The sequence below is a fragment of the Salvelinus alpinus genome, chromosome 6 (genome assembly GCF_045679555.1).
Source record: "Salvelinus alpinus chromosome 6, SLU_Salpinus.1, whole genome shotgun sequence".
NCBI lineage: Eukaryota > Metazoa > Chordata > Actinopteri > Salmoniformes > Salmonidae > Salvelinus > Salvelinus alpinus.
In genome coordinates this window covers 43,182,614-43,204,474 of record NC_092091.1, presented here as the reverse complement: position 1 = coordinate 43,204,474, position 21,861 = coordinate 43,182,614, and the positions used below count along the sequence as shown (strand labels likewise).

Genomic DNA, 21,861 nt, shown 5'->3' with positions numbered 1-21,861 from the left:
ATCATTACTCTATACAAATTTAAAACTAGAATCCTTACTTCCTACATCCATTTTTGGACTTATAAATTAATAATATATACCAATTGATTCTTGAAGAATAACAACTTGTTTTACGCCAATAGCCTCAAAACATGGTTATAACTATACATTTCTAAAAAATATGTATGGTCAGTCCTTGCATCCATTGCTCTGTCTATGAATTTAAGAGTGGTTACATTTCTCCGGGCCCATTCCTCAGCTTTTTAGCAAAACAGAGGCGGGGTGCCCGCTTTGTTATTGTTTCAATTAAGGATTATTGCTTTAAATTAATAACATGAATGAGCAGCATTATGTCAAAACTAATTTTAAAAACCCTTGGACATATGCAAGATTTTGTCTGGATTGTATATTATTAATGTATAAATAACATCAGTCTGACCATTCTCTCATCACCATGAGAGACATTTCAAAACAAACGACCACATATTCATGTTTGTAATAAGTGTAAACATCACCAGACTTTGAACCGCAAACCTGGGAGATTCCCATTATAATGTTTGACCATTACATCATCAATTGAAACGAATCAAACTTTGTTTACATATTTTTTTTAATTAAACATAACTTGATCCAGAGTTGCTTTTCATTTCCTAAGAGTGTTGTCCACATGCTGCATTTGTATTCCAATCATCTGACTCTAGATCCTCTTTGTCCAAATGTAATTTCTTCTATCAGCTTTTTTCCTGATATCTTTCTTTATGGATTTTATCCACATGCCTCAGCAGATTAGTCTTATGAGTGAAACTTTTACCACAGACTGAGCAGTCATGTTGTTTACCTCCTGTGTGAGTCAGTATATGCTCGGTCAGAGTCTGCTTGCGACTGAAACTTTTGCCACAGTCCCTACAGCTAAATGGTTTATCTCCTGTGTGAGTCCTTATATGTTCAGTTAGGTTCCATTTTTGAATGAAGCTTTTTCCACAGTCACCACAGTTAAATGGTTTCTCTCCTGTGTGAGTCCGTATATGTTCGGTTAGGGTACCCTTGTATCTGAAGGTTTTATCGCAAACATTACAGCTAAATGGTTTCTCTCCAGTGTGAGCCAGTATATGCAAGTTCAGGTGCACCTTCTGCTTGAAAACTTTCCCGCAGTCACCACAGCTAAATGATTTCTCTCCTGTGTGAGTGACTTTATGTTTGATTAGGTTATTCTTGAGACTGAAGCTTTTGCCACAGTCACCACAGCTAAAAGGTTTTTCTCCGGTGTGGATCAATGTATGCCTGGTTAGCGTCTCCTTGCGATTAAAGCTTTTCCTACAGTCACCACAGCTAAATGGTTTCTCACCTTTGTGAATCCTCAAATGCTTGGACAGATCTCCTTTGTATTTGATGATCTTGCCACAAACAGGGCAGGTGCAGGGTTTCCCACCGTGACCGACTTGGACATGGGCCTTCAGTTTACAGTTGGAGTTACAGCGATTTTTGCAGAAGCAGCATTCACTGAGTCTCTTTTTGGCCTGAGTCACATGCCTCTGATGATCAGCTTTCAGAGGAAAAGTTTCACCACAGTCACAGCAGCGGTGAGTCTTTCTAGACGTGATGCTGGGTTTGGAACCGTGTTTCCCCATTGATCGGTTGAGATCTGATGTTGGGTTGGGATCCAGTGGTGGCCTGCTGTCAAGTCCTACTGGGTGGCTGCTCATGGCTGAGCTGTGGCTGTAGGCATTGGTTTGATTATCTGGAGGGACACAGGGAATGTCAAAACCCTTGAGCTGGGTCACAGTGCCAAAAGGTGTGAGATCCATTGGTTTAGGGTCCTTTTCTCTGTGCTCCACAGTCTGAGTTTGGGGAAGAGTCAAGGACCGAAGTGGGTCTTCCTGATCACATTCACTCTTCACACATAAAGGAGTGAGCCCTTGAAGCTGCTCTTCCGCCTGACTGGTCCTGAGTTCCTCCTGTTCCTCTTTAATCTGTGTCTCTTGCCCCAGCCTGGGGCTCCACTCCTGCTCACAGTGCTGCTGCTCAGGGGAAACCTCCTCTTCAAAGACAGTGAGAGAGAGCTGCAGAGAGTCTGGAGGGGAGGAGAGAGGAGTTGTATAGAGTTATCTATACAGCCTTGATACATAGGTTACCTATAGAGCCTTGAAACAGAGGTTACCTATACAGCCTTTATACACAAGTTATCAATACAGCCTTGACACAGAGGTTATCTACTGTATACAGCCTTGAAAAGCATCAGGGTTGGGGTCAACTCGACTGATTTAAGTCATTCAATTAACCCTTCGCTAAGCCACGCCCCCTGGTTACTGTTGCAACCTTGGAGAACATTTGCCCGGGAAGCCCAATTCCCCCTTCCAACCACTGGCGAAATCCCCTCACAATGTTCTTAAACTGTGTTTTTAATACACAATTATATGAAACCCAGACTACCCCTTGCTAATCAGGAAACTCTTGGGTATGTTGTGATGGACTGTCATTACAATTTCTTCCCGTGTACCTGGTAAAATGATGTTTGTAGTGTGGCTAGCCACTTTAATGGTTCTTAATTCACTGTCAGCATGCAGTCAAAGCTACTAACCACTTTTGGAGTTAAAGATGCAGTCCGGGACCTTAAAGAGCAATCGAACATGCCGATTAGCATGTGTGTTTTTCTGTTGCTCATTACAAAAACTAGATTTCCGTCTGGGAGGTGCGTTTCCTGATCAATTCCGCGTCTGGTTAATGATTGTCCCCAATGAGACACTGTAGACACGGAAGCCTATTTCACTTCCTCAAAATTCCCAGAATAAAGAAATCTATAATACGAGGATGTTTTAGTTAAGCAATTTTACATCTAACTAAGGTGTTTGGTGCAGTATTTCTCAAGTTAAAAAATGCACAACGTGTTGTCTTATGTAAACAAAGTCGGAACTGTTGGGCAGGTCTGTCTCACTGAGTATGGTTACATGCACACAATAATGTGATTATTGTGGATAATCAGATTAATATAGTTTGATTAAAACATTCACATGCTTTGAAAGAAAAACGATTTCCCTAATAATCCTCTTTACATGGACACATCTGAAATCAGGCTACCTGATGGCACTCTGATAAATGCAGAATATCGGCAATAAAAATGACCGTTCTACCACAACGACCATGTTATTTTTGGTTACATGGTCGCTGTGGTAGAATGTTAATTTTAATTGATTTATATTTATTTTATTATGAGTTCGGGACTTGTAAAGTTTGTATGTGAAAACTAGACCCATACATTGTTGTTCCGAACTTACTTCACTCGCGCTAAAGAGGGAGGCTCGCTCGACTGGTCCTAGCACATGCACAGATCAAATGCAGATGTTTTATTTAACTAGGCAAGTCAGTAAACAAATTCTTATTTACAATGACAGCCTAGGAACAGTGGGTTAACCACCTTGTTCAGAGGCAGAACGACAGATTTTTACCTTTTCAGCTCCGGGATTCGATCTAACAACCTTTCGGTTACTGGCCCAACGCTCTAACCACTAGGCCACCTGCCACCCCAATTAAGGTCTTTACATGTCCTAAAGATTCGAAAAATTGCTCAGAAAACCAGATGTTTTAATCGGCGTATGCTTACTTGGATTTTGACATTACTTTAACATCTGCTTCCAACTCACTCCCTCAAACACATAGATCACCTGAACGCAGCTCACTTTCCAGCCCACATTCCAGCTCACACTCTCAAACACCTAGATCCCCTGAACGCAGCTCACACTCCAGATTCCAATCACCTGAATTCAAATCACCTGTTCACACACCTGTATGTCATTATCACACACTATTTAGTTCAGTTCAGTCCTTTGCACCCCATCACTGTGAGGTATTGTTTGTTTTGTGACACACGGCTTTCAGAGCGCTGGGTATCCCGTGTATGATAGTTTATGCCTATTCCTTGCCTGTACTTTAGCCTATCGGATTTCCTGTTATCTACCCATTGCCTGATCTCCCAGACTACGTTACTAGCCTTTTCCCTGCCTGTACTGTTGCCCTTTTGGACCCCCTGTGTATGACTTTCTGCCTGCGGTCCTTTGCAATAAACACCTACTGCGCCCTGCGCTTGAAACCAGCTCTCTGTCTCCCCTTGTGTCCATTACAATTACGCCGCTTAAGATAAGCAGAGTAAGGCGTTTTACATGACTATTACATAATCTGCCTACTGCCATAATCAGTTTAATATCAAATTATTACTGTGCATGTAAACATACACACTGTATTTGCTATTGGATAGAGAGCAATCACCATAGCTGTAAGGATGGACTGTCATCTCTCTTTGCTTATTTGAGCTGTTCTTGCCATAATAGAGACTTGGTCTTTTACCAAATAGGGATAACTTCTGTACACCACCCCTACCTTGTCACAACACAACTGATTGGCTCAAATGCAATAAGGAAAGAAATTCCACAAATTAACTTTTAACAAGGCACACCTGTTAATTGAAATGCATTCCAGATGACTACCTCATGAAGCTGGTTAAGAGAATACCAAGAGTGTGCAAAGCTGTCATCAAGGCAAAGGTTGGCTACTTTGAAGAATCTGAAATCTATTTTGATTTGTTTAATACATGATTCCATGTGTTATTTCATCATTTTGATGTCTTCACTATTATTCTACAATGTAGAAAATAGTAAAAATAAAGAAAAACCCTTGAATGAGTAGGTATGTCCAAACTTTTGAACAGTACTGTATATATAACATTTTGGGGGGCAGGATGTAAACATATCATACGAAATGGATGACATAGTACACAATTGGATGATGTAGTACACAAAAACTGGGTCACATTTTGACTGGTGAGCACAACTTTCAAAACTACTGGCTGAAATTATACAAAAGTTCCGGAGCATTTAAAACCTCTTATGGCTCAAAAATCAGCAGTAAGTATCAGCAGTGGAAAGAGGTGGCCATTTCAAACGGCCTCGTACTCAATTCTTGCTCGTTCAATATGCATATTATTATTACCTTTGGATATAAAACACCTTCTAGTTTCTAAAACAGGTTTAATTATTTCTCTAAGTGAAACATAACTCTTTTTACAGCCCATTTTCTGTAAAAAGTGACATTTCCAAGAAGCTATGTCTCTCTTCAAGATACTCTCTATAAAAGGCCTTGGCACTTAGGACTGTACAAACACGTCACACATCTTCCCCTGGTTGTCATGCGGAAGTGAGAGAAAAAATGACTTGATTATCTCTGTCAGGGACTGAAAAGAACCTCTTTGAGTGATAAGTGCGCACTTTATTTTTTTTTCTGGGCGCGAAGTAGGAACTGGACTGCGCTCCTGGAAAACACTCGTTATAGGTGAATATGACCTCCAGCTTCGATTTTCTTTGATACATGTCACAATCTCATCCTAAAGTATGTTTTTTGAATATACTTTAATTATATTATTGAAATTTATTCTGGACTTTAGACGTGATGCGACGCAAGAATTTTGTCAAGACGGAGAGGTTAGCACGGCATGGCCAGTGTGCCATGCTAATTCAACAGGGACATCGTTCGTTCTAGGTCCAAATGAACACGGTTCTGAACAAAGGACCCTTTGGAGAACATTCTGATGGAAAATCAACAAAGATAAGGACCCAATTTGGGATGCTTTTTCATATATCTGTCGAACTGTGCTATCGCTAGCGTTTGACTAGAATCAATGCTGCTGTGTGTTAGCTATTGTAGTAAGCTAATATAACGATATATTGTGTTTTCGCTGTAAAACACTTCAGAAATCGGAAATATTGTCTGTATTCACAAGATCTTTCTCTTTCATTAGCTATCCACCATATATTTTTCTGAAATCTTTTCTGATGTGAAATTAGTAGTTGACGTTGGTGTCTGTTTTCTCTGGCTACTGCCGTGCGATTTCTGACTGTAGCTATGATGGTGGCTAAGATGGTAGCAGTAATGTAAAACTGATTTATAGCTAAAATATTCAACTTTTTCGAACAAAACATAGATTTATTGTGTAACATGTTATAGGACTGTCATCTGAGGGAGTTTTTTCTAGGTTATTTAGGTTAGTTCTAGGTTAGTTAGGTTGGCTTTGCATGCTAGCTGCATGCTAGCTGCATGCTACCGGTGCTGTGAAAAATATCTGTCTCTCTTTTTGTATTTGGTGGTGAGCTAACATGAATATATGTGGTGTTTTCGCTGTAAAACATTTTAAAAAATCGGACATGTTGGCTGGATTGACAAGATGTTTATCTTTCAAATGCTGTATTGGACTTGTTAATGTGTGAAAGTTAAATATTTTACAAAAATAGATTTTGAATTTCGCGCCCTGCACTTGCAGTGGCTGTTGTCATATTAAGCCCGGTGTCGGGCTTGCAGCCTGAAGAAGTTTTAACTAGCGCTCTCAAATCAGATCTTGATGTCAATAGCAGATGGGAGTTGTATTAATAACATGGCTTAGCTAGCTAACATACATTTCGAGAAAACAAGTTACATTAAGTGGCTAGCTCCTAGTTAGCGTTAGCATCATTGGTGGTCAATAAGATTGAGAAGTTGCTAACCAGCTGAGCTAGCAAACAATGTATCAATAGTATAGTTTCAGATTTGAAAATAATACTCCAACAGGTTCTGCATTTCAGGAATCACAGTAGCAAGTACCCCTCCCTGGTGCGTGGTTCAAATATTTTGTAATTTAGACAATATATTTTTCTAAGAAAACTCTGTTTTTCCCACTGGCTTTCATGTGTTTCAAACTTGAGCTTTTCCAAGGTGTCGGACTCGATGACAGTTGCTATCCATTGGAGCGCTGAGATTGGTTGCACTAAATTCTGGGGCGGGACTTAGGGTCAATGCAAGAAGTCAACAGGAATTTCAGTATAATAATTGAATAGCTTTTCAATTAAACTCAAATTTCTGTTGGCTTCTTGAATTGACCCTTCGCTAAGCCCCACCCCAGATTTTTGTGCAACCTATCATAGTGCTTCAATGGATAGCAACTGGGAAAAACGAAATGGCTAAATGGGCACATGCTACTGTGATTCCTGAAATGCAGAGCCTGTTGATTAATTTAATTTACAAAATCCCAAACTATCCTTTACAAACCTATTCTACATAGTTTTATCTCAGGTGTGATCCGCAGCAGTCTCCGTAGCCAATCATTCTCCTTCTGGTACTCTGCTACTGTTTTCTCAAATGCCCCAGATATCTTCACAGCAGCAGATGCCGTTAAACGCTCATTTAAAAATGTACGAAACAAATGTAGTTTACACATTTTCAGTTGACTGAGAGTTTGGTATTCAGCTAGTATGGCTTCTTGAAGTGGGTCCTCCAGATCACATTCATTTTTCACACAAAGAGGAGTGAATATGAACTTTATGATATCAGCCTCCAGCCCTTGAAGCTGTTCTTCCGCCTGACTGGTCCTGAGTTCCGCCTGTTCCTCTTTGATCTGTGTGGGCTCTGGGTCCTCCTGCCCCAGACTGGGGCTCCACTCCTGCTCACATTGAAACTACTGATGGGGAACCTCCTCTTTACTCGCATCCTTGTCAAAACCCATTGGAGGAGGTCTGAGGTGAGGAATCTTCGGTCATCTCCTCCAATGGGGTTTTAGAAGGAGGCGTGATGGTCAGTCCTTGCATCCATAGCTCTATGAATTCGAGAGTGGTTACATTTCTCCAGCCCCATCCCTCAACTTTTTACCGAAACAGGGGTGGCGAGTTCGCTTTGTTATTGTTTAAACTGCTGATTGCCACTTTAAGAAACACATAAATGAGCATACGAGTACAATATGTTTAAGCATACATGACTGTTGGGAGTGCGGTGCCATACCTTTAGCTCCCAGGTGCAGCAGAGCTGACACACTAAAAATTAAGTTGCAGCAGATGTCTTGACCACCCTCTGGCTGTTCTCCAGACAGTGGTAGCACTGGAAGGTGGCCCAGGCACTGTTTATGGCCACATCACCTCCCTCAGAACCAGTGACAAGCTCCAGGTTCTGAATGTGGGGAATCAGCATAATCTATAGAGGGCAGAACAATACAAGAGATGGAATTAGATTTAGCATGGAGTTGAAGTCCAAATTTAAAATCCTTGTACAATCCAGACATTGGTAAAAAAAAAAAAAAAATTAAAAGGTTACACGTGGTCTGCCACTGCGAGGACGATCAGCTGTCCGTCCTGTCTCACTGAAGTTAGAGGTGGAGCGAGACATTTGCTGAGTTGTGTAAGGCATAAGATGAGTTGGTGACCCACTGTTCTAAACTTGGCATCCTCTGCCTCGTTGGTGTAGTGTTCCAGGGCGATGAAGTAGAAGCCTGACCCCAGCTGGTCACACGTGTTCGCTCTATAAAACACTGATCGGTCTCCTGAGAACAACTGGAGTGAGAGAGAAAGGAAAATAAGATGTCAGGAAATGTCACAGACAGAGTTCATTTGGAGGTTAAATGTTTTAACATCTTAATATTGCATTCAAGGTAACAGTCCATTTTAAGACTGCTGGGGTTATCAAAACAGTCAAATATGGATCATAATTTTGTCAAATAAGCGATAACACAAGATGTGGGACTGAGCTGAGCTGTAGGGCAAATCCATGGTACAGAGTGATGATGACACTCAGATATTTCACTGTAAAATGTATGTCAAACTAAAAACAAAGATATCAAAGTGAAACAAGCCATACAACTCTATGCAGGACTACTTTTAACTATTTTCAGTCATTGGTTTGCTTGACATACATTTTTTTGTCACAAGCCAGCATGGTGCATCGTTCAGAAACATCGTTCTCTTTTTAGTTTGAATTTTCAAACTAGTTTTCAATTGGAAGGCAGATTAAGCCTTTTTTAAATCAAAAGCAATCACTTTTGCATGTGAAAACCCAGAATTCTACTCATAAAGGCGTCACACACACATACATACATACATAAACTCAGCAAAAAAGGAAACGTCCTCTCACTATCAAGTGCGTTTATTTTCAGCAAACTTAACACCTGTAAATATTTGTATGAACATAACAAGATTCAAAAACTGAAACATAAACTGAATAAGTTCCACAGACATGTGACTAACAGAAATTGAATAATGTGTCCCTGAACAAAGGGGGGGTTGTCATACTGGAGGGTCATGTCAGGATGAGCCTGCAGGAAGGGTACCACATGAGGGAGGAGGATGTCTTCCCTGTAACGTACAGCGTTGAGATTGCCTGCAATGACAACAAGCTCAGTCCGATGATGCTGTGACACACCGCCCCAGACCATGACTAACCCTCCAACTCCAAATCGATCCCGCTCCAGAGTACAGGCCTCGGTGTAACGCTCATTCCTTCGACGATAAACGTGAATCTGACCATCACCCCTGGTGAGACAAAACCGCAACTCGTCAGTGAAGAGCACTTTTTGCCAGTCCTGTCTGGTCCAGCGTTGGTGGGTTTGTGCCCATAGACAACGTTATTGCCGGTGATGTCTGGTGAGGACCTGCCTTACAGGTCTACAAGCCCTCAGTCCAGCCTCTCTCAGCCTATTGCGGACAGTCTGAGCACTGATGGAGGGATTGTGCGTTCCTGGTGTAACTTGGGCAGTTGTCCTGTACCTGTCCCGCAGGTGTGATGTTCGGATGTACCGATCCTGTGCAGGTGTTGTTACACGTGGTCTGCCACTGCGAGGACGATCAGCTGTCCGTCCTGTCTCCCTGTAGCGCTGTCTTAGGCGTTTCAGAGTACGGACATTGCAATTTATTGCCCTGGCCACATCTGCAGTCCTCATGCCTCCTTGCAGCATGCATAAGGCACGTTCACGCAGATGAGGAGGGACCCTTGGCATCTTTCTTCTGGTGTTTTTTCAGAGTCAGTAGAAAGGCCTCTTTAGTGTACAAAGTTTTCATAGCTGTGACCTTAATTGCCTACCGTCTGTAAGCTGTTAGTGTCTTAACGACCGTTCCACAGGTGCCTGTTCATTAATTGTTTATGGTTCATTGAACAAGCATGGGAAACAGTGTTTAAACCCTTTACAATGAAGATCTGTGAAGTTATTTGGATTTTTACGAATGATCTTTGATAGACAGGGTCCTGAAAAAGATACGTTTATTTTTTTGCTGAGTTTACATACATACATACATACATACATACATACATACATACATACATACATACATACATACATACATACATACATACAGGGCATTCGGAAAGTATTCAGACCCCTTGAGTTTTTCCACGTTTTGTTACAGCCTTGTTCTAAAATTATTTAAATCGTTTTCCCCCGTCATCAATCTGCACAGTACCCCATAATGACAAAGCAAAAACAGGTTTTTAGATGTTTTTGCAAATGTATTCAAAATAAAAAACATATACCTTATTTACATAACTATTCAGACCCTTTGCTATGAGACTCGAAATTGAGCTCAGGTGCATCCTGTTTCCATTGATCATCCTTGAGATGTTTCTACAACTTGATTGGAGTCCACCTGTGGTAAATTCAATTGATTGGACATGATTTGGAAAGGCACACACCTGTCTATATAAAGTCTCACAATTAACAGTGCATGTCAGAGCAAAAACCAAGCAATGAGGTTGAAGGAATTGTTGGTAGAACACCGAGACAGGATTGTGTTGAGGCACAGATCTGGGGAAGGGTACAAAAAAATTCTGCAGCATTGAAGGTCCCCAAGAACAGTGGCCTCCATCATTCTTAAATGGAAGAAGTTTGGAACTACCAAGACTCTTCGTAGAGCTGAGCAAACTGAACAATTGGAGAATGGCCTTGGTCAGAGAGGTGACCAAGAACCCGATGGTCACTCTGCCAGAGCTCTAAAGTACCTCTGTGGAGATGGGAGAACCTTCCAAAATGACATCCATCTCTGCAGCACTCCACCAACCAGGCCTTTATGGTAGAGTGGGCAGACGGAAGCCACTCTTCAGTGAAAGGCACATGACAGCCCACTTGGAGTTTGCCAAAAGGCACCTAAAGACTCTCAGACCATGAGAAACAAGATTCTCTGGTCTGATGAAACCAAGATTGAACTCTTTGCCCTGAATGCCAAGCGTCACGTCTGGAGGAAACCAGGCACCATCCCTATGGTGAAGCATGGTAGTGGTGGCAGCATCATGCTGTGGGGATGTTTTTCAGCGGCAGGGACTGAGAGATATACAGAGAGATCCTTGATGAAAACCTGCTCCAGAGCGCTCAGGATTTGGTGAAGGTTCACCTTCCAACAGGACAATGCCCCTAACGGTACAACCAAGGCAACGCATGAGTGGCTTCGGGACAAATCTCTGAATGTCCTTGAGTGCCCAGCCGGGGCCCAGACTTGAACCTGATCAAACATCTCTGGAGAGACCTGACAATAGCTGTGCAGCGATGTTCCCCATACAACCTGACAGAGCTTGAAAGGATCTGCAGAGAAGAATGGGATAAACTCACCTAACACAGATGTGCCAAGCTTGTAGCATCATACCCTAGAAGACTCGAGGCTGTAATCGCTGCCAAAGGTGTAGATCGCTGCCAAAGGTGTAGTACTCAACAAAGTACTGAGTAAAGGGTCTGAGTACCTATGTAAATGTGATATTTCAGTTTTTCATTTTTACTAGATTTACAAAAATGTCTAAACCTGTTTTTGCTTTGTCATTATGGGGTACTGTGTGTAGATTGATGGGGACATTTTTTTAAAATCCATTTTAGAATAAGGCTGTAATGTGAAAACTCAAGGGGTCTGAATACTTTCCAAATGCAAATTAGCTTCGGCTTGCTCCTAGCAGAGCTCGGCTAGGCAAAGTGAACGTCTGCGCAAAGATTTTTTATAACTAACCCAAGATAGACCACAATCTATCACAAGCATTTCGCTACACCCGCAATAACATCTGCTAAACACGTATGTGACCAATAAAATTTGAGTCTGTCTTTTCGAATGGAAACAAATTAGTCATAGTGGGCAGAACAAGCAAGCAGGGGTGCAAAACCAAGCACGAGCTAGCGAGATCCTATTGGTGCGTTCTAGCATGTATTTGCATATTTCCGTTAGGGAACGCCTAATCTGAAATGTGCAATAACTCAATTTGCTCTTGCACTCCTTCTAAACATATAATTTTTTCTTCTAAGGTAAAGTGTAAAATCCTCAAAACGTACAGCACTCTGTACGTAACAGATTCTAGTTTTAGGAACAGAAAACTGTACTGAGATCAAATGTTTCATCAATGAGAAAATTAGCATAATGTCGACCAAAACCCATCTTCTTGCACTGTCAGCCACTGGGCTTCCTCCCATCACCATATTTGGTAGTGGAAACGCCAAACGAATGCTTCACACATCTGGGGAAATATGTGGTTCATTGTTCTATCTGTGGTCGGCACTCGCATACCTTTGCTTGATTTTTTTTTTTACATATTACTGTCTGTCCCTCTTGAGACGCGGTAGCCAGTACACATCCTCAAATTTTTCCAAACTAATAACTCAAGAAATCTGTAATTAATTTGGACGACTGCGAAGGTCTTAGTCGCGCAAATTTACATCGAACTAAGATGTTAGGTGCAGTATTTCTCAAGTCAAATTTTTTACATGAAAACTAGTTGTCTGTCTTTGAATGACAACAAAAACTTAATTGAAGAATCCCTACTGTTTAAACAGTGCCCTGTCATCAATACACATTAGATCCTGGACAAATACCTTGATAGTGGAACCATTTAACTTGTATGTTAAGACGGTGTAGCCATCGTATCACATACAGTATCTTTGCATCTCTCTTCTGTGGTCTGAAAAAAAATCAAGCCCTTCATTATTGAATTGATATTTTTTGGTTGCAATTAGCAGTCCAGGAAAAGTTGTACAAGATAATGGATTAGAAGGAGATTGCGCCACTTGTAATTTAGAATGCCTCGACAAATTAATTAAAGCGTTTGAACCTGAGATCACACATTTTAATAATGGTGCATATCTAGGCCCATCTCCTTTGTTTTGGAGGGGTATCCTGTTTCTTCTGTCTTTGTTTTGTGCAGATGTTGTTTTTTTTGGTGCTGGTTTTAACTGATGTTCCCCTGTGTGTGCGAGTGTGTGCTTCTCTCTCTCTCTGACAGCATATCGTCGTCCCCTCCTCCTAAACTCGTAGTAGACAGTCGTCACTGTCTAACACCATCCCCATGGCAGCCAGCAACACCAAGAGACTTCGAGCTGGCAGAGCCCACATCTATACAGGTACTAAAGAACTGGAACAGTCTGGACTCACATGTACATCATACATTACACACTGGTGTTTGGTTAACCTGTCCATTCTCTCTGACAGAAATAATGTGGCTTAATGGTTAAATGTCCACAGCACGGTTGGGACTATGTATGTTATGTATGTTATGTATGTTATGTATGTTATGTATGTTATGTATGTATGTATGTATGTAACTGCAACTAGACGAAGAGCAGGGTCTTTTGTCTTTGAGTTCTACTCCTGAGTTCCTCATTGTGCACCCATTAGGCCTACCCACTCCTAATATCACAGCAGAGCAAGGCTCCACCATAAGTCCCTTCATTAACAGCACTGAAGTCTGTTAATGTGTGCTACCATGGTAAACTAGAAGATATCAGGGCCTGGGGGCCATGCAGCACTGTTAGTTAGTTGTTGTTGCAGGGAGGCCTTTTGGGGGCAAATTTACTCTGGGTCAGTCGATAATCATAGTGTTGTTATCGATCCCATTCTCTTTCTTTGTACTCTTTTTGACTTCACCTCGCCTCGTTTTCTTTACTGCAACAATACAAAAGAGAGAAAAAACAATAGCTGTGTGCTCCCTCTCTGGTCAGAGCAGTGTGATTGGAAAGAGCCAGACGGAGGAGGAGGGTAAACAATATGTAGACTCATATTATCTGCTGGAAGGTCCTTACTGTATGTTGCTGTAGTGCCGGGGCCTTGGCCCGGATGGGAATGGGTAAGGCTTTGCCCTGAGACATGTCTGTAGAGTCCTAGGATGTGTCTAGAGCCAAGTCCATAGGAGTCTAGAGCCATGTCTCAGGGCAAGGTAAAGCTGTTTTTTGAAGGGAGCCAAGGAGCCTTGTGGCCCTCAACATCAGCCAGAGATCTGTTAAGTCTACCTCACCATCAGACCCCTCAGGCTTGATACTCTATAGTCTAGTCTGAGCTTGATTGAGAGTGATTTTATTTCCTCATGGCGATAAAGTTGTTTGTGCTAATGCATTGACATTTTATAAATGGGGATTGCACAGGGAGATTGGCATGTGACCCATTAGGTTGATATATTTGTTTTAACATGTTTTTCTATTATAATTTTTTTATTTAAAAAAAGCTCATGGACGTCGGTGGACGCATTTGTGTTTGCTGTGTCAGGAAAATAAACTAAAGAGGACTCCACCCAGATGTGTTTCACTAAGTCAAGAGACAAAGAGGTCAGTCAGTCCTGTCACATTTAATTTAGACTAATTTACCTTAGCTGCTGTATGTGTCATTCATGAACAAGGAGTTTAAGCTAACCCTCAAACTCAACTCTGGACCTCGAAACCAGTTCCACTGCATTTTTTCATTGTTCCCCTCTAATCAGGGACTGCTTTAGACCTGGGACACCAGGTGTGTGCAATTAATTATTAGGTAGAACAGAAAGCCAGCAGGCTCCGGACCTCGTAGGGTAAGACTTGAGTACCCCTGCTCTATAGCATGCTACAGAGAGAGATGGAGGTTATTTTCATTGTCCATAGTCTCTCATAGAGAACTAGCTTGCTATACCTGAGTGATGTTTTCTGACCCCTAGTGGCCAGCTGTGTCAGTGCTCCTCTCCTATGTGACTGCATTTGTAAAATTCCTAATAAGCAGATTCTTCCAAAAACAGATAGTGTTGCTGGAAGGGGGAGCTGAGTGCTGGTATCTACTACCTCCTGCCCTTCACCATGGGCTGTAGGCTGAGGAAGAGCTGTCTAAACCGGTCACGCTGGTCAACAGGACAGACACTGGGTAGCTGGACCTCATCAGGGAGTTCAATTGAGTTATACACCTGGTAGAAACAGTGGCGCAAAGTACTTAAGTAAAAATACTTTAAAGTACTACTTAAGTAGTTTTTTTTACTATTTATATTTTTACTATTTATATTTTGACAACTTTTATTTTTACTTTACTTCACTACATTCCTAAAGAAAATAATGTACTTTTTACTCCATACATTTTCTTTGACACCCAAAATTAGTCGTTACATTTTGAATGCTTAGCAGAACAGGATAATTGTCAAATTCACGCACTTTGCAAAAGAACATCCCTGGTCATCCCTACTTTCTCTGATCTGGCGAACTCACTAAACAGAAATGCTAAATTTGTAAAGATGTCTGAGTGTTGGAGTGTACCCGTGGCTATCCATAAATAAATAAATAAATGGTTTGCTTAATATAAGGAAATGTAAATGATTTATACATTCACTTTAGATATATATATTTTTTTCCTCCCCAATTTCAATCTTGTCTCATCGCTGCAACACCCCAACGGGCTCGGAAGAGGCGAAGGTAGAGTCATGCGTCCTGACGCATCAGTACAGATTACTAACGTGAGCAGCAGCTACGTTTGGCTACATACGGGCCGTTAGTGGAATTCCCGCGAGAGAGTAACGGTTAATGTGATTGGATGTTAATTATTTGACTAGGCTACCTGTATTTGACATTGTGTTGTTATTTCGCTGAACACTAAATGGTTTCGTTTTATTTTTGGCAGTGAAACGAGGCTACTCAGCCGAGAAAAAAAACTCACCCAAATGTATAGCCCCGTTGGAAAATATACATGGACTGTTTGAAAAAGCGAATGCCCATTTTTATTTGGCGTTCCACCGACGGTTTGGGAATACCTGCTCTATAACAATGGGAATGTGAGTTCCAACCCCACCGTTGTCTAATTAAGCAATAAGACCCGAGTGGGTTTGGTACAGTATACGACCAATATACCACAGCTAAGGGCTGTTCTTATGCTGCGGAGTGCCTGGATACAGCCACTAGCTGTGGTATATTGGCCATACACCACAAACCCCCTAGGTGCCTTATTGGGATTATAAACTGGTTACCAACATAATTAGGGCAGTAAAAATAAATGTTTTGTCATAACTGTGGTGTATACAGGTCTGAGTAACCACAGCTGCCAGCCAATCAGCATTTAGAGCTTGAACCACCCAGTTTAAACATTAGTATTTTTACATCTCAATAAATATGGCTGTTGGCCCGGCCGCCCATGGAAATCAAATGCTGCCCAACTGATTTGTTCGGGCCTGCCCAACTGATTCGTTCCGGGCCTGATGTCACTGTTTTTAGTTCTTGCAGTAATAAAAAGCTTTAAATGTTTTAGTTAGAACAGATTCTCTGGTACACATAATTTATTTAGTGTTGTTTACACTGTTCCAAACTGTCAGAATTTGTTTTATAATGTAAGCTTCCACAACTAACTCAAATGTCTTCCTTACATCGGACTTGCTTGAAATGCACTCAGAAGCAACATGTAAATAGAGGCTTTTTTTTGCTGTCGTTCTATAAGAACTCCCCATTGTTCTGCCACCAACTTGAGAGCATCACCCTAGTGCGGCAATGTTTGCAAACACAGAATGGGGTCTGTAGGCTTAGATGTCCACTGTATGATATAAATATATAGCCTATATAAAGGAGAAGAAGCTTAGGCCTAAACTTTTGAATGAAACATTCAAATTACAAGGCTTTTGCGCCGTTATTCAAATGACATTTTCATTGCAACCTAGAGTAGAATTTTGTAGTTGCTTGAAAACAATAATGAAGTATTCTTTGCATTGTGATGTTGTAGGCTAGGATAATTGTATTGTCCTTAAACAAGATCAGTAGTGGAGCTTTTTGACACAGTGTCATGTCTTCACTGTTCTTTCATGCACCTGGCCTTTCCGCTGCCTATCAGCTATTTGTTCTTGTGGATTCATATTGAAATTGTATGCAGATTGGAATGCTTTTATGTGTGGTTTGATTCCTAGTTAGCCTATTATAGATCTGGACAAACGATCCAGCCAGCACTATTGTCACTATGAATGGTGGATAGAAAGCAGGATAGAACACTAGACAGGTAGACTATATGGACTGTGGTATAGTAAAAGTTAGCACCTAGAAAAGCATAGTGCATAATGGAAGTACCAAAACACCTTGATATAAGGGAGGCGCATGCAAGCAGATTATGAAATGTGTTTGGATGGAAGAAATTATACAGTAAAACCTGCAACTAGCTAATGTAAAGTAGGGGGAAAAACGCACTACCCTCCCCTGTGCCCAATAAAAAAAATCACACAACCCTCCCAAAAGCAATTTTGTTGTTGAAACCGAAGATAAACTGAGCAGAGGAGGCTCTGGCAGCGTGGTAAAAAAACACCATACAGCACATTCTGCTTTTCTATCTTGCATGCAATGATGTCAATGAAAAAAATAACTGTGTTTGTTGTTTGCAGTATCTTCTTTGTTGTTGTAATATCCTTACGGACATGTTTCACCAATGAAGGATTCCAGCTTGAAGATGAATGCACTAGCTGTAAGCCACTCTGGATAAGAGCGTCTGCTAAATGACTAAATGTAAATAAAAAATGGCTCCTGTGCTGACTGCTGTGCTCCTGTTGCACCACCAGGGTGCGCTGTCATATCTTTGAGGTGATAGACCTAGGGAACGGCCTGCTCAGTCTGGAGGAATACAACTTCTTTGGGGAGAAGTGTGACAGGGATGCCTGGGCTGCAGTGTTGTAGTCCGGTCTCGAGACCACATTGAGTGGTCTTGTGTCGGATACATTTTTACTTGGTCTTAACTCGATCTTAGACAATGAGGACTTGTAATTTCATCCCGAGACCAGCGGTGTAAAAAACTAATAATTATCAGCTCCCATTAAGTAAGGGCACAAAACCGCTTCGCCAGGCCAAATATCCACACTCCTTTCATGACACGTGAATATCGTATCCCTATTGACACCTGGACGTCCTACTTCACTTGCAGTAGCGGTGTGTGGGTAAAATCACAGAAAAAACACACCTTTGTTTCATCACAAAACCGGAGAGTAACCTCTGTCCGATAAAGTCCACAAAGCATATTGCATGTAACAAACCGTTACGTGACCTACAGCATCAATCAAGTTAATGTTTCCGACATTTTCAGACTACTAAACAACTATTGATTTGGAGCCACAGATAGTTACAGCAAGTCACAAAGAAAACAGGAGATGCCTCTATTATTCCTACACCATTTCAACTTCAACATTTCAACATCGAATCATCTATGCTTAGTCTAATACAGTGACAACTAAAACCCCAAATAATTTAGTCCATTCAACTTAAGCTAAATGATGTGGCTGTCCATGGTTCTGATTTCTCTGTGTAAGTAGAAAAAACATGTTACATCGCCATCATTGTAGAGAAACGCCAATGACATCCTTCTCTCTTTGATGTTGACGAAACAGTCTATAACTCTGTCATACAGTACAACCCTTTATTTTTTGTTGTCCTAGGCTACCTGGCTAAAATGCTTACACGCTAGCCTAATTTCCCTTCATGGGCAACGATGAGCCAGCAAGTTAACATTAGCATACTACATCTAGCTACATATTGAACTTCCATCCTCTCAGGCCAGGGGCACAATATATTAATTCATGGTCGGATTAGAATCACCGTTATAATCATTGGCCAGTACGGAGAATTAAGTAAAACCACAAGCCAAAATCCCTATCTCCATCCATGGCTCATTTAGGAAAGGGCCTATTTTAGCTAGCTACCAGAGGACAACACCACGAGATGCAACAATTCAAATTGTTTCAGTCAATGATGTATTCTCTTGATGCGATTTGAGAGGAGTGACGCCAAATCCAAACTGGGTTACCTTGACACTTTTTTTTCACAGTTAAGCTCACTCAGTTTAGCTCAATGCTGATTAGCTATTATTTTATACTTTTTTTTATCAAGGGAGGCCAAATGCTCGCTGGCTTCTTTTGCATTCAATGCTACGGGCAAGAACAATGTCATACTCTTTTGGACCAGAAAGCATCAGATAGATGGCCTGAACATAGAGACAGAGGGGCGCTGTTTCGCTTGCTCAGATGCTTTCTCCAGTGAGATACATTCAGCCTCTTGCGAACTGAAGGAAAATTATGTAACGAAATATTTTTTCTTTTTTTCTTGGGTCAATTTTTTGGGGAAGCCTGGCTTCCCTTGGCATCCATGAATACACACCACTATTTACTTGTAACATTACTGTCCTTTACTTTCGTTGAAAAATATCCTCAAACTTTGTCGCGCTCGTCTTTGATTCGCTGTTAGGGAAGAGTGGGGGAAATTGTTCAGTAGGGTCTGGTTCCAGTAGATACCTTCTCACGCCACAAATGCTGTGAAACAATGAGACAGGATGTCAAATGGTACCAGATAGGATGGTACGTTACTGCCACCAACAGCACATTTAGAATTTGAAGCTAGCTAGTGTGTACTCTACAGACTATCAGTAACATTTCAACTAACTATCTAATAACCATAGCCCTAACCTTAACCATTATCCTAACCCTGAGCTTAACCCAAGCCCTAACTCTAACCTTAACCCTAATTCTATACATAATTGTAACCTTAGCAAGCAGTTGCTTATAGTTTGTTGATAGTATGACCATCTGTAGAGCGTCTATAGATGGACTATCCAAGTAAAGTGTGACTTTAGTGTGTACTAGTTAGCTAGCCTAGCTATTGTCTTCTAGCTAGAAGCACACCCAACAGTGGTTAACATAACCCCCTAGACCAGAGCTAGCAGTGTGCCGACTGGTATGAGGGTAGCTTACTTACGCCCTGGAACAAAGCTACTGACTCACACTGATACAGTGATCTCAAAGACGGTACCGTATGAAGATAGGCAGAAACTGCTTCTCCAATAGAAACCCTCGATCAAACTTGTAGGCGATGTCATGGCAACGTTGTCTAGATAAGTTCATGCGTAGAAACATGTCATCGGGTTTAACGGTTTTCTCGAGCCAAATCCGCATGTGCAGGCTCAAATCAAAGACACACCGATCACACTTAAAGTAATTTTTGACAAATGAAAATGTGTCAGTTTGTCACTTTTTCATGAGGTTGGAGGTAATAACATGTAAGACATTGCCTCCAATCTAGGTTGTGCCTTTAGATTGAGAAAATTAACAACTAAGGAATTATTTTTTGCTTCTCTCATTGACTTCTCAAAACCCGGCCTGGTCTGCTTGGTCTGTTTTGCAAGCGTTCCCAGAAGTCTCACAATGTTGCGCCTCTGGGTTTAGAAACTCTGTGGTGACACTTTGTAGAGCGGCTCACTATTTGCCCTCAGAATGCATTTTTTCACCATTCTGAATGTGTTATTATGGTGGGGATTGGACAATATTGCAATCCTGGTCTGGAATTGGATTTGCATTTTTCTGGTCTCGTGTTGACTCAGTCTCGGATCCCTCGCCCCCTCCCGGTCTCGGCCTTGACTCGGTCTCGCCCCCCCCCCCCCCTCTGGCCTTGGTCCTGACTCGGACTTGATTTTCTCTGGTCTTGGTCTCAAACACTGCTGGGCAGTCTGCAAAGGTGAGATATACTGAATTAATTTAATGTGATTTATCAAAAATGCAAATATGAGTCTGAACTTACCTAATTCAGAACACCTGGTTTATGAGATATGGTTAGATTGATTCTTCAAGTGGTTCATGACTCTTTACGTGGTTCATGATTCCTCAGTGTGACTACCTTCCAGAGAACTTTGACACCAGGAAGAACCAGCTGTTGTCAGGGCTTCATGGAGCTCAACCTGATGGAGGCCAGTGAGAGGGAGGGAGAACCCACAGACCTCTGGGTAACGCTGGAGGCCTTGGGATACAACTGCAACCACACACACACACTGCTCCTTTGTGTGTGTGCCACTGGTAGTAGCACACACTACACTCTAGGCCAAAGTACACACAGAGTAGTATCCCACAGCAGTATCATAGCACATGATATATCCGACTAATACAAACTGAAATTGAATCATCACAAATTGCTAATTGCCTTACATGTATCGTATACATTCACAAATCCTTCTCCTCCACCTCTAGACGTGTCCATTCCTGATAGATGTGTACTGTCAGGATGGCCGGTGTACTTTGGAGCCGGTCAGTCTGGAGTCAAGCCACAGGATGCTGAACACGGCCCTGCAGAGGCCCATCACGGCCAGGTCATAGGTCAAAACTCTCAGGGATCAGGAGAACGTCCTGGTCTACACCTAGAGAACACAGGATCTCAACGGTCAATTCCAACTAGGTGAAGGACTAGAATCAATACTATTTAGAGGTTTATTGAACCAACAAGATGATCTTCCACTAGAGCAGGGTTTCCCAAACTCGGTCCTGGGGCCCTCCTTTGGTGCACGTTTTGGTTTTTGCCCAAGTACTACACAGCTGATTCAAATAATAAAGGCTTGATGAAGAGTTGGTTATTTGAATCAGCTGTGTAGTGCTAGGGAAAAAAACTAAACGTGCACCAAAGGGGGGCACCAGGAAAGAGTATGGGAAACTCTAGAGACCTCAAACTTAACTCTGGACCTCAAAGCCAGTTCCACTGCTTTGTTTCATTGTTCCCCTCTAATCAAGGACTGATTTAGACCTGTGACACCAGGTGGGTGCAATTAATTATCAGGTAGAACAGAAAACCAGCAGGCTCCGGACCTCGTAGGGCAAGAGTTGAGTACCCCTGCACTCTAATGAGTGTAATACCTTCTAAGTATTTTTGATACACACTAGCTGCTGTTGAGAAACAAACATGGATGTTTCTTCATGTATCTGATCCACGTTAAACCAACTCTGTTTTCACATATTTTTTTATGTGTGTGTGTACGTTAGACCTCCAAAGTAACACATTACTGCACGTTTAGAACTAGTGAGTGTCTATCACATGATGCTGTCATTGATATGCAGCTATCGCCTCCATTCACATGGCAACAGGATCCCCCTGTG

The 21,861-nt window shown here is 41.7% G+C and overlaps 1 protein-coding gene across 1 annotated transcript; it reads right to left on the bottom strand.

Annotated features, from left to right (window-relative positions):
* Positions 1-616: 616 nt before the first annotated feature.
* LOC139578724 (zinc finger protein 501-like) lies at positions 617-7,277 on the bottom strand. Its single transcript, XM_071406700.1, has 2 exons — positions 7,045-7,277; positions 617-2,050 (listed from the first exon to the last, which is right to left on the bottom strand). The coding sequence occupies exons 1-2, from the start codon at positions 7,211-7,213 to the stop codon at positions 711-713; spliced, it is 1,509 nt and encodes a 502-aa protein (XP_071262801.1). The 5' UTR covers positions 7,214-7,277; the 3' UTR covers positions 617-710.
* Between the last annotated feature and the right edge of the window lie 14,584 nt (positions 7,278-21,861).

What these genes read in the sequence shown, in the direction of transcription:
- LOC139578724 (XM_071406700.1), bottom strand. Translation starts at nt 7,213, where the DNA reads ATGTGTAAACTACATTTGTTTCGTACATTTTTAAATGAGCGTTTAACG. An exon ending in GATAAAACTATGTAGAATAG is followed by an intron (nt 2,051 to 7,044) that starts GTTTGTAAAGGA and finishes CCTCCCCTCCAG; the next exon opens with ACTCTCTGCAGCTCTCTCTC.